The 18,659-nt window shown below is 44.3% G+C and overlaps 1 protein-coding gene across 1 annotated transcript; it reads right to left on the reverse strand.

Moving 5' to 3' along the window:
- Positions 1-4,225: 4,225 nt before the first annotated feature.
- Positions 4,226-18,626, reverse strand: n4bp1 (nedd4 binding protein 1). The gene is made up of 7 exons (XM_031564374.2): positions 18,087-18,626; positions 12,627-14,230; positions 9,149-9,279; positions 7,830-7,926; positions 6,755-6,862; positions 6,429-6,530; positions 4,226-6,030 (listed from the first exon to the last, which is right to left on the reverse strand). The coding sequence occupies exons 1-7, from the start codon at positions 18,393-18,395 to the stop codon at positions 5,718-5,720; spliced, it is 2,664 nt and encodes an 887-aa protein (XP_031420234.1). The 5' UTR covers positions 18,396-18,626; the 3' UTR covers positions 4,226-5,717.
- Between the last annotated feature and the right edge of the window lie 33 nt (positions 18,627-18,659).

Genomic DNA, 18,659 nt, shown 5'->3' on the forward strand with positions numbered 1-18,659 from the left:
TTGTATTTGCATAAGGTGCCAAATATAGTACTTGGTAATGAGGAGCGAGCTTCAATGCTGGGCAGATTAAATTCACAATTCACATTTTTACTGACCTAATGCCATATATGAAATCAGGCTAAAAGCAATAGTTGAACTTCTTTGTGCTCTGTGTAGTCAGAGAAAAGAAAACGAAAATGGACAAGACAAGAAGTTCAACAGAACTGTTGTGTCTTCATTGGGCTGCATTTGTGAATGTGTGTGTCTCATCACAAAGAAACAAAACACATGCGAGAGCACACGCAAGAGGTACACTGCTTCAGGGACAGAGGCACAAGCATATCAATAAGCCATATATCAATTAGCTTTGATTAGGCTTCAAAATCACAATTCTTGAGAAGCAAAGTACGCCCCAGAGTATTCATCCTTGAGAGTGCGCAGCTGTGGAGTGAACAACCACTCACAATAAATCTCTCTTTTCAGTCTAAAAATTTGCCAGCTCAGCCACTAAGAGGAAATTACATCAGTGTTTGCAGCTCCGCCCGCAGCAGATGGAGACATGGGCTGGAGAATGAGGCCGAGTGGCCCCTCCCTGTTGGCCACTGGGTAACACATGGAGCAGTCAAAACTGAGAATCCAGTCAGATGAGCCCATACTAGTTACTCACTGAACTAGAGGCATGGTGGCCATCTCTAGGTCTCAAAGGTAACAAAGTCTAAACTCCACGAGGAGTATGGATGCCTTCTCAGCCGATTACACCCACAAAAAGCTCTGTTGTTTGCATTAAGATGTGTGGTAGTGTGTAATTTGTTATCATTTGTTTGTTCATATGTATTTGTGTGTGTGTGACAGAGATACTGGGATTATTGTGCTCTGTGCTGGACTGGTGCTGGAATTTCATTCCACCTACGCAAGATCATGTATGTTTGTATAATGTCTGAGATGGACCCCATTGCAGGATGATTGCATTGCAGACTGCAACAATATCACATGCTGTCTGCAATGCTGAAGCTCCTCTCTGAAGCTCATTTCACCCACCAGCACTAAATCTTTTACCCCTCCCTTCCTTCGCCCATGCCATTAATGGTAATCTCCACAAACACTGCCGCTGTTCAGAAAATCTCAGATGAGACCACTTGCAAGAGAAGGTTTGCATTGGATGACAATCAGTCTCATTCTTTGCACAGGGTTCGTGCACACTAAACCAACAGGATGTTTTCCTCCCTAGAACACCCTCTGAAATATAGAGCTATTCTCCAGTGATGTTGATGATGAAAGATTAGAGGGATGTATTACTTTCTCTCTGGTAATCTGGGCAGACGTGAATTTTGCCATTGTGGTTTTGTGAGCTTAGACCATGTCATGGAGGGTGTACAAGAGGATGGGGGATGGTTCGATGGGGAGGGATTTCTGTGAACGGGTTATGTAAGCAAATTGTCCCAGCAGTCTGTGTGTGTGTGTGTGTGTGTGTGTGTGTGTGTGTGTGTGTGTGTTGTTTGTATGTGTGTGTGAGAGAGAGAGAAAGAGAGAGACAGGTTTAGCTGTTGAAGAGTATGAGAAACCTAGGAAATGACAAAAAGCCAACCACAGAGAGGGAGGCAGAGGTACAGAGATCTAATGGTCAGGGCAGGGAGAACAGTACTCCTGGGAATGTTGAGCTGCTCTGGAATGTTGATGGTATTTGAGCTTTCCTCCTAGAATTACAGGATTTTTTTAGTGTTATGCTGTTTTATAGAGAATAAGAGAGAGAAGGCAGGGATGGACAACTGTATTCAAGTGTTGTCTCCTCAAACTCCTTGTTCATCATCATCATCTTCATATTTTGCAATAAAAAAAAAACCTTGTTCATCATCATTGTCATCATCATGATCATTGTCACCATCACTAACATCTTTGAAGGATATATCAGCGCCATACATTCCTTCATTGCATCTTTTTTAAACCACTGCATGAGTTTCTGAGCTTCCACACAGATCCTCATATTCTCTGCCTACATTCAGCTTCCATTTTCCTAAAAGATCTGTGTTCAGCAAAGGTGAGGCAGAGCACAATTCAGCTTAAAGCGTGCAAAGCATTCTTACCCCACATATGACATCTCAGATAGACTATTGTCTTGCTTTTTTTATGCCAAATCTGACACTTCTGATTGTATGAATGGAGCTCAGCAAAACAAAGTCAGAAATGAAGATTGGAAAATGATGTGAGGTGAAAAACAGCGGTGTTTGGCCATACACTTTTCTTTTTACTTCAAGTAATGCATTAATAGGACAAACATGAGGTAAAGACTTCAGTTCTATTTGTGAAGGCGTACCCTGTGCTGGACTGAAGTTCAGGATGAATGTATGTAATTTCATCCTAGCTTGGAAGAACATATTAGTACAACAGTTATCTTTTTGAAGTATTAACTTTGTGAATAAACGAAGCATGATTTGAGCCTAACTGGTCTATTTTAACAGTGAGAGATAGAATAATAACAAAAACATCCAGAAAACTGCATTTTATAACAGTTATGAATTGATTTGATAAGTATTTGATCCCCTAGGAAAACATGACTTAGTACTTGGTGGAGTAACCCTTGTTGGCAAGCACAGACGTCAGATGTTTCTTGTAGTTGGTCACCAGGTTTACACACATTTCAGGAGGAATTTTGGTCCACTGCTCTTTGCAGATCCTCTCCAAATCCTTAAGGTTGCATGGCAACATGAAGCTTCAGCTCCCTCCACAGATTTTCTATGGATTTAAGGTCCGGAGAGATCTTGCGTGGAGCCCCAGACCGAGGGCGATTGACAGTTGTCTGGTGTTGCTTCCATTTGCGAATAATCGCACCAACAGTTGTATGCTTCTCACCAAGCTGCTTGCCGATGGTTTTGTAGCCCATTCCAGCCTTGTGCAGGTCTACAATATTATCTCTGACGTCCTTGGACAACTCTTTGGTCTTGCCCATGGTGGTGAGGTTGAAGGTGTGAAGTATGATTCTTTGGACAGGTTTCTTTTATATGCGTCGTCAGTTGAGATCAGCTGTACCTTGTTAGGCCTAATGAGGACTAATCTGTGTGCCTCGTGGGTCTGTGGGAGAGGTCTGTGGGAGCCAGAATTCTTGCTGTTTGGTAGGGGATCAAACACTTATTTCCCGCGATCAAATGCAAATCAATTCATAACTGTTATAAAATGTAGTTTTCTGGATGTTTTTGTTGATATTCTGTCTCTCACTGTTAAAATAGACCTACCATGACAATTATAGATCACGCATTTCTTTGCAAGTGGGCAAATACTTATTTCCCCCAATTCTATAATTCTGTACCTGTGAGGCAGGCAGTGGAGCATGTGTGTTACGTAAGGAACAAGCACTTGATCCATGTGTGAGCTAATAGGTGGAGGTCAGGAACTCCCCTTCTCCAACAGAGAGACTATCCCTGACGTCTGCATGTGCTGCCACAGCTACAGCCAGTCATTAGTAAAGCTCCAATGCAATTTAGCTGTGTATTCAAGTATCTAAATGCATTTTGCACTCTGCACAATTTTATGTTGACTGTTTCATTAGATTTGTTTACTTGGAGAATACCTACTGAAATCAGCTTTTTAAAAACTATGTGAAAAGTTCTGTTTTCTAAAGTTAAGCTACTATTCTGTTGTTTTCTGCACAGCACAATGACAGTGGGGGATCAGAGCTACTACAGACTGCAGACCATCATGACATAATTCTATAATGGCAACGTATAAGGAATATTTCCATTGATAGAGTTAGACAGTGCTGGGGCTATGAAATGAAAGTGACAAGTTATGTCACAGCACCACACTGCGCGCTGTGTAATTGGATTACAAAACCCCTGCCAGTTCTTGTGGATGTGGCAGTAAGCTTTGATAGGGGGTCTTTTGCAAGTCATTGTGGTCTGACTGCTTGGAATGGACCAAGGTCAGCCGACGTCAGCCGAGCTGAGAAATGTTGAAGACCTATAATGCCCCCTCCAGTGTTCCTTTCTACGTGATGTCCTTAACTTTGACATGTTGCAACTTTCCTTTCCCCATTTTTAACAGGCTTTCGTTTCAGCTCGCTTTACAGATTGTGCTGAAACGGTTGTATATTACCAAAAGATTTTACTTTTTGCACCTTTGCACTGCACTTTCCCCACTAGCGATTTACTATACCGTTTTGAATGTTGTGCCCTATCTCCAAGTCTTACAAGGCGGCAGAAAGAACACATCTTAAGAAATCATATGAAATAGATGACAAGGGTGACTTTTGTTCTTCATTTCAAACAAAAGGCCTTTATTGACTGCTCAGCCAGTGCAGGGCTGCTCAACGAAATCCTCCACAGCCAGCCTGTGAGATGCCCACAGAGTGACCGCATACCACGTCCGCTTCATACTTGGTGGTCTGTGGGTGTCTTCCCTTTCTTCAGATTTTAAACAACCTAAATGACACATCCATCACAAAGTAAAGGACCACAAATCACCATTTCCTGCTTTAAAAAAAGTAGGGTATTGAACACATAGGTCAAGAAAGCTGTGTGGACGTCGCCAATCCAAAAGTGACTGAAACAGCTCCATGAAGCGCACATTTTTATATGAATATACACCACAGAGGGATCCAGGTTTAAACAGAGGGTGGGATTGACGATCTCCAAGTGAAGTTCAGAATGCAGGTGAAGGAAAAACTGTGGTTCAACCACTCCCTCTGGTGGTAGCACTTCGAAATAACCAGACTGGAATTTGTTCAGCCCAGAGCTTGTGGTCACATGGTTTTCACATTTGTGTTGCTTGCCTTGCATTGCACAATAGGTTTGGGTACATCAGGCCAGGTTATTAAGTAACATGGGGAAATTTTCAGGGCTGTGGCGCTGTTTCTGTTTATGAAAGCCTACTCGGACGTGGAGGGAGTCTCCAGAACAAACAGTGTTGCATACCAGTCAATGTAATCTAAGATAGGAATAAGAGCATCCAACCCATACATAAAGCTTTAAACAAAAGTGATTCATGTTTATGTTCTATATAGTATATATGTATATACATATAGAATGGGGAACAGAAGTGTTACATTTCCTGTGGTGCTTCACCACTCCTTTTAGAAACTCAACATTGGGGGAAAAACAAACCCCAGTGTACTGCAGTAAACTCAAAGAATAGTTCATTAGCCCAACATGTCTCTTGACGTATATACAAAGATTCACTGTAAAGTAACTTTACATTAAAAAGGAAACACAGGACCCAGATATCCACACAGCAAATCCAGTTTGACCATAGTCATTTCAGCCAAACAGCATAAAGTAAAACAACCTCAGGGTACATTAAGTTATATAACAAATATGTACAGAACAAGACATATGCCACTTGGACTGTGCATATCAGCAACATTAAAAAAAATGTAGTTTTGTTGTTTTGTTTTCAGTTCACCATAAATGTGACTGGTTCACAGGGTGCAGTGGTAGAACATTGTGCTTGAGGTGGTCACGGTGCGTTGTGAATGCTGATTGTGGACTCAATAAAGAAAGAGGAGCAACACTTTCACAACAACAATGGCACCCTGTGGGTCGCAGTCCTCTGATCTTTTAACCCAAATCATGAAAAAAAGACAACGCATACTGGGTCGTTCTGCAAAAGTAAAAACTTTAAGCTCTTCTCTAAAAGAAAAAAAGTGATTACTGTTTTTTTGTTTTAGTGAGTTTGTACGCAGGTGTGTGTGTGTGTGTGTGTGAGTGCGCGTGCTTTACGAGAGTGTTTAGGTGCTCGAGTCTAGTTCCTCAGCCCAGCAGGAGGCCGGACAGAGCATTCAGGTCACGCATGTAAGGGTGCTCGCTGAGGATGCGGTCGATGTGTGGCTTCTGGTCAGGGAAGATGTCGTAGAGCTGCTTCTTGAGCTCTGACGTCTCCGAGGCCGAGCGCTGCGGAGGGGGGGCGGTGGAGGGCGAGGGGTTCCAGCCTGGGGGCCCTGAGTGGGGCCAGAGAGACGTGTGTCTGGGCTGAGGGGGGCTGGGCTGCTGGAGAGGCTTCACATAGCCAGGGGGGTTGGCATAGAGATATGGCTTCTGATGTGGAGGGGTAGGAGGCCTGGGTCTTCAGCAGAGGAAGAGTGGAAGAGACAGAGAAGGAGAGAGAGAAAGACAAAGAGAGAGCGAGATGGAGAGAAAAGGGAAAGGTAAATGTATTGCCAACATTATTACCATTATTGAGGTGATGATCCAACAGGTTAACATGGTGCAATGTCTCTGCAGTAAGGGTGGAGATTACCAGTGACCTCAACACTTGATTTAAATCACTGTTCATGCGTCACATCTAGATAAGATCACACATCCTCAACATACTGAGATTCTATGATATGCAGGGGTTTTTATGCACTTTCACTGTCTTTTATAAAAAGACGAAACCTTTCAAAACACCAAACAATCCCCCACCCCCCAAAAAAGGAACATTTCTGTGTTGTACATGTACCTAGCCTTGACATACACACACACCTGCTCTCTTTGCATAAGAAAACTTCCACATGGGGCCCATGCTTTCCCAAAGGGTCATCTGGGATCATGAAGTGGTCCTCCACAAAGGTGAAAGGCAGGAGTCTGCAGCAGTGACAGCATTCACATTTTGTCAGACATGTTCATCCACACCAACATACAATATGCACAATGGACATGTTTAGCGATTGCACCACCTCATCAGAATTTGTGGTTTATGTGAAATGGTATCTTACTGACTGACTGGTATTGCCCTTGGCGTTGCGAACACTGTGCTTGACCAGCTGAGCTTAATGAAACATGGTCATGTTCCACTGACACCGACTCACCTGTCTTTAATGATTTTCCGCCATGCCTCTGAGGTGCTCACAAATTCCCGCAGGTTGTCGTTTGTGACGATGACCCCGCCCGTCTTCTCGGCCAGGTGGAGCAGAAACCTGCAAAGGGATGGAAGTCAGTCTGTGGCGTCTCTTACAGGTAAAAACTGCCGCTTCCTTACTTCCTCATCTCAATTGCAGAGGAACCCTTATCGGGTGACTCAGACAGATGAGACCAAGAGGGCGCCACAAATGACTGTATGATATGTGCGCTTTGATACTTTGTGAGATGAACACAAAGCTATGAATGATAAAGGTATGCCTGACCTGGTCTTAACCTGATTTCAGATGTCTGATTCTATCTTATGTGATTAGGGCCAATGATTTTCCGCGATAACGGAAAACGGACGGAATTTGCGGAATGAACACTTTGAAACGGAATTGCACCTTTGAAACGGAAACATCATTTTGTTCATACAAATCGCCCAAATTCCCCTGTATTTTGGGCTGCAAGGCTATATTTCTTTCAAATAAACACAACAACGATTGCAACGATGAACAAACATTAATTAAAGAACAAAACCACTGAGAAAATGTCACGTCTGCGCTGAACTCTGCTCCGGCCACGCCCCCCTTTTCAACGGTTGACCCACAGATCTCCGCTAAAGCCACATTCAGTCGCATTCACGCGCTCGTCTTCCCAATCGCATTTAAAACAAAAAATGTTTAGTCTTCTGTTCTGTTAATGCTGTCAAACAACAATCTAAGAAGGGCACATATTATTCACTCATTTTAAGCCATCAATCTACCTCAGGTTGAACAAAATGAGCTGAAACGAAAAAAAAAACGGAATTCACCAAATGTGAAACGGAAAATGCATTTTTTTGAAACGGAAAATCATTGGCCCTATGTGATGTGAAGCTGAGTACGCCTGATCTGATCTTGTGTGATGTGAGGCTGAGTACGCCTGATCTGATCTTGTGTGATTTGAGGCTGAGTACGCCTGATCTGATCTTGTGTGATTTGAGGCTGAGTACGCCTGATCTGATCTTGTGTGATTTGAGTCGATATCGGCGTTGGGTCGTACCGGTCGTCGTGGGATGAAATGCGCTGTCCACACACTTCCCGGGACGGGGTGAAGGAGAGAAGCCGCAGGTCTTCCAGCTGGCCCAGGAAGTGTTGTTCTGCGAGATAGGAGCATATGAGACCACGTACTTAGAGCCTGACAGGAGAACATGCGGCAGCGCACACTCAGCCTTTCCTAAATACTGCAACATAACACTGGTACAGCTATGGGATTGCTGCATTGTAGTTTTTGTGCTACACACCCAGTTCTAAGGGTGTGAGCCACAACCTGGCCCTACAAGATGTAGGGTCTGGAGGCACTGGCTAGTTACTTTCATCACTTATGATTTCTCCACTGTATCTTAAAACCTGTGGGAGGTAGTCACTGATTGCTGTATTAGAAATTATGCGTATTGCATAAGTCATTGTCAGAAGGAATGGGGTTGTTGTTTTCGTCCTTGAGAAAATAGTGTGCTGACACTCCCTGTTCTTCATATCTCTGTAACTGTTAAAAAGACACTGCCTGTGAGAGAATTCATCCGATTCTCACGACTGCTTGCTGTTCACTTGTGTGTTTCTGATCCTTCTGCAGAAGACTAATAAACGTATTACTAATATCAAATTATAAGACTGACCGCACATTAGACTGGTTATTATCAGATTTCCACCACATTATGTAATTTATTGATTATATGCAAACAACTGAAATGAAGTGGCTAGGTGGAAAATGATATATGAAAGTCAAGAAACTACAATGGATTACAGTTAGTTCCTATACAGGATTAGTTTAATATCTTTCAAGAAGACCATAAACAATCATATACTGTACGGTGGGCTGTTCTCACAACTGTACAAATAATTGCTTCTAATTTAATACATTTAACATGTTCTTCTGTCACAGTCATCCTTTAACCTATCTTTCATCTTTCTGCTCTTGCCTTGTTGTCAGTCAGCAAACTGGCTGGACCGGTATGAGCAAATATTTTCCGGGGCAGAAATCTTTCAGAGTCTCTGAACAATAAATCTCTGAACAAGAGCTGTAGTGGGGAGGGTTTGAGATTTTCTGCTGCTTTGGTTAAAAGAAGCACACGAGTAATCCTAAAGGAATCAGATTTCTACAGGGTATGGTTGGGTTACCATCAGAATACCAGCTGGAATTTTTGGGGTTTTGGTATTTGTCAAGCTCCGATGTAAAAACATAATGTCTGTATTTATGTCCTTTGTTTTTTTCCTTTACCTCTTCTAAGTTTTAAGTCTTGTTCTGGATTCCACTGTTCTTACCACATTTCAGTGCCATAGGACTACATCACCCATAATTCCCAAGCTAGCCTAGGGGCTCACCTGTGATGTTGGGGTCTCTTTTCTGCCTCCACTGGGGGACAAAGACGGTGATCTCTCGATGGCCTCTCCTCCAGAAGTGCTCCACGGCAATGGCTATACCACGGCAGGAGAAAATACGGTGGTTGCCATGGCTGTAGAGGTCAAAGGAAAGTCAACATACACTCAGGTCGCAGCTAGTCATCAGATCATTCAAGTGACAATATGTTCATACTTAAGCAACTGTTCACTTGAAGTGTAACTTTAACTAAACTAAAAACAAATGGAAGTTGAATTCACTGTATACTTCATAATCAGTGCATCATAAACTTTACACAGTATCTTAAGTAACTATGCAAATCCTGTCTTTTTAATGTAAATACAAATTGTGCTGGGTTTCTCTGGCTTTTATGGCACTTTCCCGTCTGCGCTATGTTCTGGCACCTAAAATCAGTGTAAAGCAATAGTAACCTTGGGCATAGTGGCACCAAAGGATATCATTCTAGCATGACTGTGAAAAAATAAGTACAAGTACAACTACAAAATAACTACATGAACACTCATTCTAAGTCATTATGCTGAACTTCGCTACAGTCTTTGTCCTCTGCTCTAATCAAACTGAGCCGAATTTACATCAGAAATCCCATCAGAAGCTTCTAGAAAGTCCACAGGTGGAGCATAGGTCAATGTGGAGACAGTAAGTACTGTTAGGGAAAAAGTGGGCCTCTGCCCTGGAGTATTCCACACAAACGCCTCTTAGGAAGAGGATTCATCTCAAACTCAAGCTCAGCGGGAAACTGCAAAAGCAAGGGACAGGCCCCTTGATGGAGTCCAGCACAGCTGCGGCTCTCCCACCATGACCTGAAACCATGACCTTAGGGCCTCATTCTCCACTCGTCTCACTCGCACGGCCACGGCACACGTCTGTCAAACAGGGCCGCGCAAAGGGCCGAGACCGCAGAAAAAAAATCCCCTCTTCACACACGCACCTCGGCCCTATCAACAGGACATCCAGAACATCCGAGTGAATAGATAAACACTCTGTTGCCAAGATGAACAGATAGGGTCAATAAGAGCTTGAGGAAAAGTACCAGGAACGACACACAAGCCCGACTGCTTTGGACTACGAGCTCTTGACTTTTGCCATTATCAGCAAGAAGAATCTATGAATTATTTAATATCACCTTCGTCGAGCAGGTCAACAACCTGGCTTTGAGAATTGAAAACTTGTGATCATACCCACTTAGCAACTGCAATAGCAGCTGCCTGGCAACAACAACAACACTACACTGACAGGCCTCATTGAGATGGTGTGGTGACACTAGGTCTCTGGGAACTTCCCTCTGTCAGAGAGAAAGTGATTTCAAACAGGAAGTGTTACTAAATCCACCGCCACTGACGTTGATAGTAAAATAACCCATCTGGAAATGTAAATAAGTTATATGCAAAGAAAAAGACCCTTAAAAAACTCCTGAAAAAAAAACAAGTACAGAACTCCCCCTTGCCCAGCCTTCGAGGTTAATCTTTGACTGCATTAATGACATGCAAAACCTCACACAAACGAACTCTCCCCTGCACGCACATATTCTCACATCCGCAGGCACGCCATGTCTTTGTGTGGTGCACCACATGTGGTCCTGAGCAGTGACCCTCTGCAGTTTGGATGAAGCAATACGTCACACCAGAGCAGCAGCGACAGCCACCATTCAGCTGTTGTTGTCCTCAGACGACAGTTGAGATGACACAGCTTGCATATCCCCTAACCTATCATTGGCTTCAGCCACTCGCATAACCTCAGTGTTAGCCTACAGGTGATTTCTTATATCTTTACTCAGTCAACAGGACCACAAGCCATTGCTAGCCATGTTTGCTCAGCATTGTCCTCGATCAACCATTCTACCAGACAATCAATCATTCATTCAGTCAATACAATGAAATACATTAGCCTTATCATCACTGGTTGCTCTACTGTTTGTGTCTCAGACAGAACACCTGGAGTTCATTCAGTCAATCAGTTCTGTTGGGACCCCACCTGAGCTGTAACCTTCTTCGACCACCAGGAATGCAATAAAAACTCTGTGTCTGTACTTCCATCTTACACATTTTTGACCTTCAATCCAAGGTCCTGCTGTAACTGAGTCAATAGCTGGGTACATCCAACTTTTTAACGTGAATTTTTACCAATCGAGTGGAGATGCTTGATATTCACATTAAAATCTAAGTTAAACAACAAACGTATTCGCTGGAAGAGGTTGGATTAGCGCCCAATTTGCATAGGGTATAATGTGACAGGTTGATGGAAGTTTATTCACATTAAGCTTCCGGTAAGCTTCCCTGACAACCTTAAGTTTGGTACTTACAGTTGTTCACAGCTCCTCTCTTGATTGAATCTGCATAACACAGTGGATGCAAATGTGATCATTTTTCTGGCTACTATTGACTGACCACTTCCATTGTCTCAGCTCTACACAGAAGCTCTTTACACACTTGAGCTCAATCAAGTACTATTTGCTTCTATGTTCTATCTTCTATCACTTTATCTTCCTTATCTCTTTCTATGACATGATGTACTACAGGAAGACTTTGACATTGTCAGCGGCAGCGCTGTAACACACTTGAAAATACGTTTAAGAAGTCAAGGGACTCTGATTTATCCATTGACAGTATAACATGTTATAACAGTGACATGTTTAATACAGCAGAAAACTGAGATAAGGCTAGTTCAAGTTTCCAGAACTGACATGGCCGACTTCATTTTAAAATGATACGGACTAGGAGCTGAAGAGTTCACATTCTGAGTGCTGTTGCACGCCAGGCCAAGTTCAGTACCTGCAGTCAGTACTTTGGTGACTAGGTACCTGGAGAGTTTGCTCTCAGTTCCTGGAAGGCCAGTGACAAAAGGGTTTGTTCAGCAAGAACTAAACCTGCCACCTCTACACACCCCCACACACTCTCCCCTGCCTTGCTTAGTCTACTCAAAATGAGAGTGACCTCCAGGAAAGCACCCTGTGGCGAAGCGAGGGGGCGAAGAAGGGTTCAGGGAGGGGGTTTGGGGAAGACAAGTGAAGAACGAAACAGAAAGGTGATGAAAGACATAGGGGTGTCGGGGCTCTAGAGAAACATGAAACGTGTAAATGAGCGTTGAGTGAAGAGTCCCTAAATTCACCACCAAAAGTGCAACCCACGCTCTGCACCAGGGCTCACATAAGAAAAAAAACACACACAACTGTAACAAGGATGTGCATGTGCGCACACACACAGGTATAATCTAAACAACCGTAGAGTAGGCTACACTCTTTAATTCCAGCAGAAAATGCCCTTCTAGGAAGTAATTCAAAAGTGCAGTTTGCATTTACTATTGTCATTAAATAAAAATGCCTCTAAAGCCAACATTTGTTTTGATTTCTTAAGCACATAGATGCTATTTAAGCTTATCAGTGCAGCTGCAATGTAGGTATAGGCTACGACAAATCCCATGGAGGGTGGGGAGGGTGAAACTTACGACATGGCCACGTTACTGCCATCTATGATCACGTGCCGGAGGTCTGACCGGCCTGGTTCGTCCTGCAACACCAAGCGGTAAGGAGTCCGCAGGGACTGCTGGAATCGAGACACCCCTGTGAGTGGGGCAGATTTCGAAGGAGCAGAAGGCTCTGCACGGACCGGGGGCATTCGTCCGGCAATAGTCTGGTAGGAACAGCTAGGCCGCGTGTCCGGCACGAGTGGTGGACACTGCGAGGAGCTCCGCAGAGCAGTCACACTCTCCACCCTCATAGGCCCCATGGTCTGCGAACCTCCCCGAGAAAGGTAGTCCAGCTTTGGCTCGGAGGACAGGTCGAAGCGGCCTATAGTCCTGGCCTTGGGCCCTTGGGTCGTCTCCATCAGCTCATCGCTCTCGTCGTCTATGCAGATGACCTCGTACACGTCGTTCTGCCCAGTAGCGCCACTCTTCTTTAGTGCTGCTCCCTGCTGGGTGAGCAGATTACCACCAGTGGGCCTGATGTTCTCTTTGGCCTTGATATCTGGCATGGCTCTGACCAACATTTTGTCCTTGTCTCTGGGCTTACAGGATAACGTGGAGGAGGAAGAAGAAGATGATGATGATGACGATGATGATGAAGAAGAAGAAGGGTCAGAAGTACGGGAGGTGTGAGGGGCAGCCCCCTGTTGGTGGCTCTTGACGCGTTGGCTCTCCTCGACGATACGCTCCAGCAAGAGGAAGGTGTCCTCAGTCTGGCCTGTTTCCCTGACAACGCGCTCCACCACGTCCTGCTGGTAGCCCATGGTGCGGAAGAAGTTGACGAGGCAGCGCAGGTTGGTCTCAGGGCTCACCATCTCCGCATCGACTGGCACGCTCTCGGATAGGTCTAGTAATGCTGCGCCGAGTTTGGCCACTGGGGTTTTTGCACGCGTTTGGCTAGCCTCACGTGGCCTTGGGCCTTGGGCTTGCCTCTCAGTCTCCCTCTCCACACCAAGCTCCTCTTCCCTCCGCTCCAGTGAGTACTGCCGTTTGGTGTTGCGCTGTTCGCTCTCCGACGATCGCCGCTTGTGCGTAGGTCTTCCGTTGGTCAGCTGCCCCATCCCATCTTGCCCTGCCACCTGGTCCTCAAAGCTGGCGTCCAGGATGCGATGGGACAGCTCAGTGACGGGCGTGCTCGCCTGGGAGCGGTCCTGCTCCAGCTCGACTGTGGGTGAAGGCCCAGGGCCTCCAGCCGGGATGATTAGTGTGGGGCTCTGCGCCAATCCCAGCAGCTCTTCCTTCAGAGCGCTGGGCAGCAACAGCAGCTCCATGGCGTACTTGTCCGTGCGCTCCTCCACGAAGGTCTTGAAGGCGCGTTTGACGGCTGGCTCGCGTTCCCCGGGTAGGCTTCGCTTCTCGTGGAAGAGTGCCACAAACTGCTGCACGCGGCTTTGGGCCATGACAACCGCCTCGGCCCGGCCCTGCACCCGCAGCCGACCCGGCTCCAGCGGCACTACCTCGGCACTGGTGTCAAGCAGCAGCCGCTCCAGGAAGAGGCCACGGGCGCCGGCGAAGATGCAGTGCATGTCCACTGGGTAGCGCTCTTCCTTCTGCAGTTCTGGGTCACACAGACCCTTCACATACTCCTGCCAACACAGCACCAGGACAACATCAGCAAAATTGTCATTCAAGCAATATCTTAACTAGCTGAAGATTAAGCAAGATTAAATAGATTTACAAAAAGCACTTTATTTCACAAGAGGGCAAATTTGTAACACTTTCATACAGGTCAAAGTAAACTTGCAAAGAGGCCTCAGTTGAGAATAGATGAACATGGTCCGAAACTATTGATAGTTTGACAATGTTATTAACTGACAAACCTCATTCAGCCCAGCAACTAGCATAAGCAGACCAAATGTTTTCCCTGCAACTCCTTGATTTCACTAAGGCTTACACAATGTGTGTTTCAGATCACGTGTCAGTGCACCATAAAAAGCATGCCAGCTTTCTGGTGACATCCAAGTGGAGCCTCTCTAGCGAGATGGCAAGAAGACCTTAAAATCACACTAAATCTGCTGTTACTGCAAAGAGGAAGAGATTTACAGTTGAAAATGGAAGTTCACATACACTTTAGCCAAATACATTTAAACTCAGTTTTTCACAATTCCTGAAATGTTTCCCCTGTCAGCTAGAATCATTACTTTATTACTTTAAGAATGTGAAATGCGAGAACAAAAGTAGAGAGAATGATTTATTTCAGCTTTCATCACATTCCCAGTGGGTCAGAAGTTTACATACACTTGGTTAGTAAAGCAGTGCCTTTCAATTGTAAACTTGGGTGAAACAGTTTGTGTTGCCTTTCCCAAGCTTCTCACAATCAGTTTCCGGAATTTTTAGCGTGTTGCTCCTGAGAGAACTGGTGTAACTGAGTCGGGTTTGTAGGCCTCCTTGCTCGCACACACCCTTTCTGTTCTGCCCACAATTTTTGTATTGGATTGAGGTCAGGGCTTTGGATGGCCACTCCAATACCTTGACTTTGTTGTCCTTAAGCAATTTTGTCACAGATTTGTGAGCATGCTTGGGGTCATTGTCCATTTGGCAGACCTATTTGTGATCAAGCTTTGACTTCCTGGCTGATGTATTGAGATGTTGCTTCAATATATACACATTATTTTCCTCCTTCAAGATGCCATCTATTTTGTGAAGTGTACCAGTCCCTCCTGCAGCAAAGCAGCTCATTGATGCTGCCACCCCTGTGCTTCACAGTTGGGATGGAGTTCTTCAGCTTGCAAGTCTCCCGCTTTTTCCTCCAAACATAACGATGATCATTATGGCCAAACAGTTACATTTTTGTTTCATCAGACCAGTGGACATTTTCCCCAAAACTAAGATAATTGTCCCCATGTGCAGTAGCAAACCATAGTCAAGCTTTTTAATAGCGGTTATGGAGCAGTGGCTTCTTCCTTCCCTAGCGGCCTATCAGGTTGTGTCGATATAGGACTGATTTTACTGTGGATATAGATACTTTTGTACCTCTTTCCTCAAGCATCTTCACAAGGTCTTTTTCTGTTGTTCTGGGATTGATCAGCCCTTTTCATGCCAAAGTGTGTTAATCTCTAGGAGACAGAACGCATCTCCTTCCTGAGCAGTATGCCAGTTTCGTGGTCCCATGGTGTGTATACTATTAGATGAGCGTGGTACCTTCAGGTGTTTGGAAATTGCTCCCAAGGATGAACCAGTCTTGTGGTTGTCTACAACTGTTTTTTCTGAAGTCTTTGCTGATTTCTTTTGATTTTCCCATGATGTCAAGCAAAATGGCACTGATTTTGAAGGAAGGCCTTAAAATACACCTCCAGTTGACTCAAAGGATATAAATTAGCCAGCTTCTAAAGCCATGACCTAATTTTCTGGAAGTATCCAAGCTGTTTAAAAGTACTACAAGCACAAAGTAGATGTCCTAACCAACTTGCCAACACTTTAGTTTGTTAATATGAACTATGTGGAGTGGTTTAAAAATGTGTTTTAATGAATTACCTCAACCTAAGTGTATGTAAACTTCCGACTGTAGGTATGAATATAAACTACTAAAAAACAAGAATACATCACCTGCTTCTTGATGGTCACCTACTGCACATACTACATGAAAGACGTGTCCACTATAAATATATTGTGTCCAAATTCTTGACTAAATTAATTGAGCTGAGCTAGACCTGAACTAGTCTTAATCCTGGTCGTGTCCCGCGCCACCCTGAAAGGTTAACACGATTTTGGGATGAGGGAAAAAATATCGCCATGACGTATGGTTTTACGGCACACAGGAACGTGAAAATGCAGTGCAAAGGAGGCATTGGTTTTCACTGTGTGACGTGAAGAAAACGTCCACCCAGGAAAACAATGAGAAGGCATAACATTACACACAATTTCATGCTAAAATCCTGCCATACAGGACCAAACTGGAATAGGCGTCTTTGCTTTTCTCCTAACGCTCTATCGGCTAATTTTATTTTTCGAAAAGTACATACTGAAATCGTGTCAGCAGGAAATCTAATCACTGTCCAATCACAGTACTCTAGCAATTGCGTGGAATTGGGGGGGGGAGAAGATATCATCCCAAAGTCGCCTTGTTTGATCCGCTCCATAATTCTGGGCCCGAAACCGAGCATGTTTAACTTGACAAGCGTCACATTGAGTAAGGGGAACGACCTGACAGAGTAGCCGGGGTATTGGGGTTTCCATTCCAGTCCTGCCCAGAAGGACCTGCTGGAGATTCCAGTACAGTTTTACTGGCACCGGCGATGACGACTTTCGGCTTTCATACGTACTCATGCTGAAGTAAACAAGCACGAGCGGACACGTGCAGTCATAAACATCTTAAGTCGGGAGTAATGTCAGGTCAGATGTGCCTGAATGTGAACGGATGACCTGGGGGTGTTTTCCCCTCGGTCCGTGAACGGGAAACTCGAAAGAAATGCCATGGGTGTATGCGAACCAATAACTAAATTGCTACAGACGTTGAAGTCACAAAAGTAGCTGCACAACTGATACTGAAAGCATGATAATGACAACACCACAGTAATATCAATAACGTAGCACCAATCACAGAGATAATCACTTTTGCACTGCCAGTCTTACGAAATAACAGCTGTTCAGTCGCTAATATTTGCCACTTAGCTACATGTTCAGTTTTAGGACTTCACTGGCTTATTAATAAGGTTAATTTCCTATTAACGTTACCTACTGTGATGAACTTATATCCTTAATTAATGTTACGGTGCCCAGCAGGTACAGTGCTGTGCAGCGAGTAAACCTCGCTCCGACAGACGCTACTACCTACTCTACTACCTGATGGGTTTTAGCCTCATTGCTAGCACGCCAACAAGCCTCCCGTGCCCGAGGTTGAGAGTTCAAGTCTTGTGCGGAACCTTGCTTGTCTATAAACTCAGGTCACATGAACACTAGTGAATCAATATATGACAACTGAATTACCTAGCTTCTCTTTCGGTAACTGCGAACGTAGATTTACATTAGGTTTAGTTTAATAATCTTCTCATTTTGTTAACAATTACACACCAAGTCATTCCTCACTCCCCAAAATAGCTAAACGTTACCAATGTTAGAATGGCAGAATAATAATAACAACCAAACAACGGATTACTTGAGCTATCTAGTAAAGAATACTAGCTTAATGTATACGCTATGTTTTCTTTTTCCCCAAAGGATGTTGCTGTCACGGTAAGCGAGTTAAAGTTACGTTCATAATGTATCTAGATAGCAAGGTAACTGACCAACTAGCTAACGTTATCCAAGCCACCCTAACATAGTGAAGCCAGTCACTGTAGCTGCTAATATGAATGTCAGTCAGCTAACCATTTCTCTACTTTGTTACCTACCTCAATACAAAGTTATCACCAACGCTGTAGCATATCCATAACACTGTATGGTGTTGAAAGAATAATGACAAAAAATCTGAATATAAGTTAGTGTTACAATGCTCCACTTTACCTTTGCTTTCAGAACATTTTCGCTCTTCCCAATTAGCTTCAACCAGATTTGCCTCGATGTTTTACTTCCGTGAGCTCCCGTATGGTCAAGGAGTCCTATAATGGTAAAAGATACTCGGAAAACCTGCTCCACTCTGGGCTTTGCGCACTTTAGCTCAGCTTGCTTGTCTTCGGGTACGGTGAACTCGTCTACTGTCAACGCCTCTTGTTGTTGACTGTTAGCGGGAGGAGACACTCTGTTTCCCGGAGGCTCTGTACAGGTTAGCTCGGTGATTCGCTTCATGCCGTTGAGGGGCCGCGTTGTTGACATTATGTTATTGGACACAAATTTCAGTCTTTAAAGACTACATCGTTTCTCATTATGCAATCTAGTGAATTAATAGTTTTCCTCTTCATGATTATCCTTTACGTGTCTTCAGTGTGTCTTCACTGTGTTTCACATCGTCGCTTTAAAGCCTAACAACAACAACTTCCATATATCTGGCCCCACCGAACGAGAACCTTGTCGCTACCGGGAAGTTCCACTGACGTCATCAGTGCCCGACACGGATGGGGCCAGGCCGTACCCAAAAGA

This window comes from Clupea harengus, chromosome 3 (assembly GCF_900700415.2).
Source record: "Clupea harengus chromosome 3, Ch_v2.0.2, whole genome shotgun sequence".
Taxonomy (NCBI): domain Eukaryota; kingdom Metazoa; phylum Chordata; class Actinopteri; order Clupeiformes; family Clupeidae; genus Clupea; species Clupea harengus.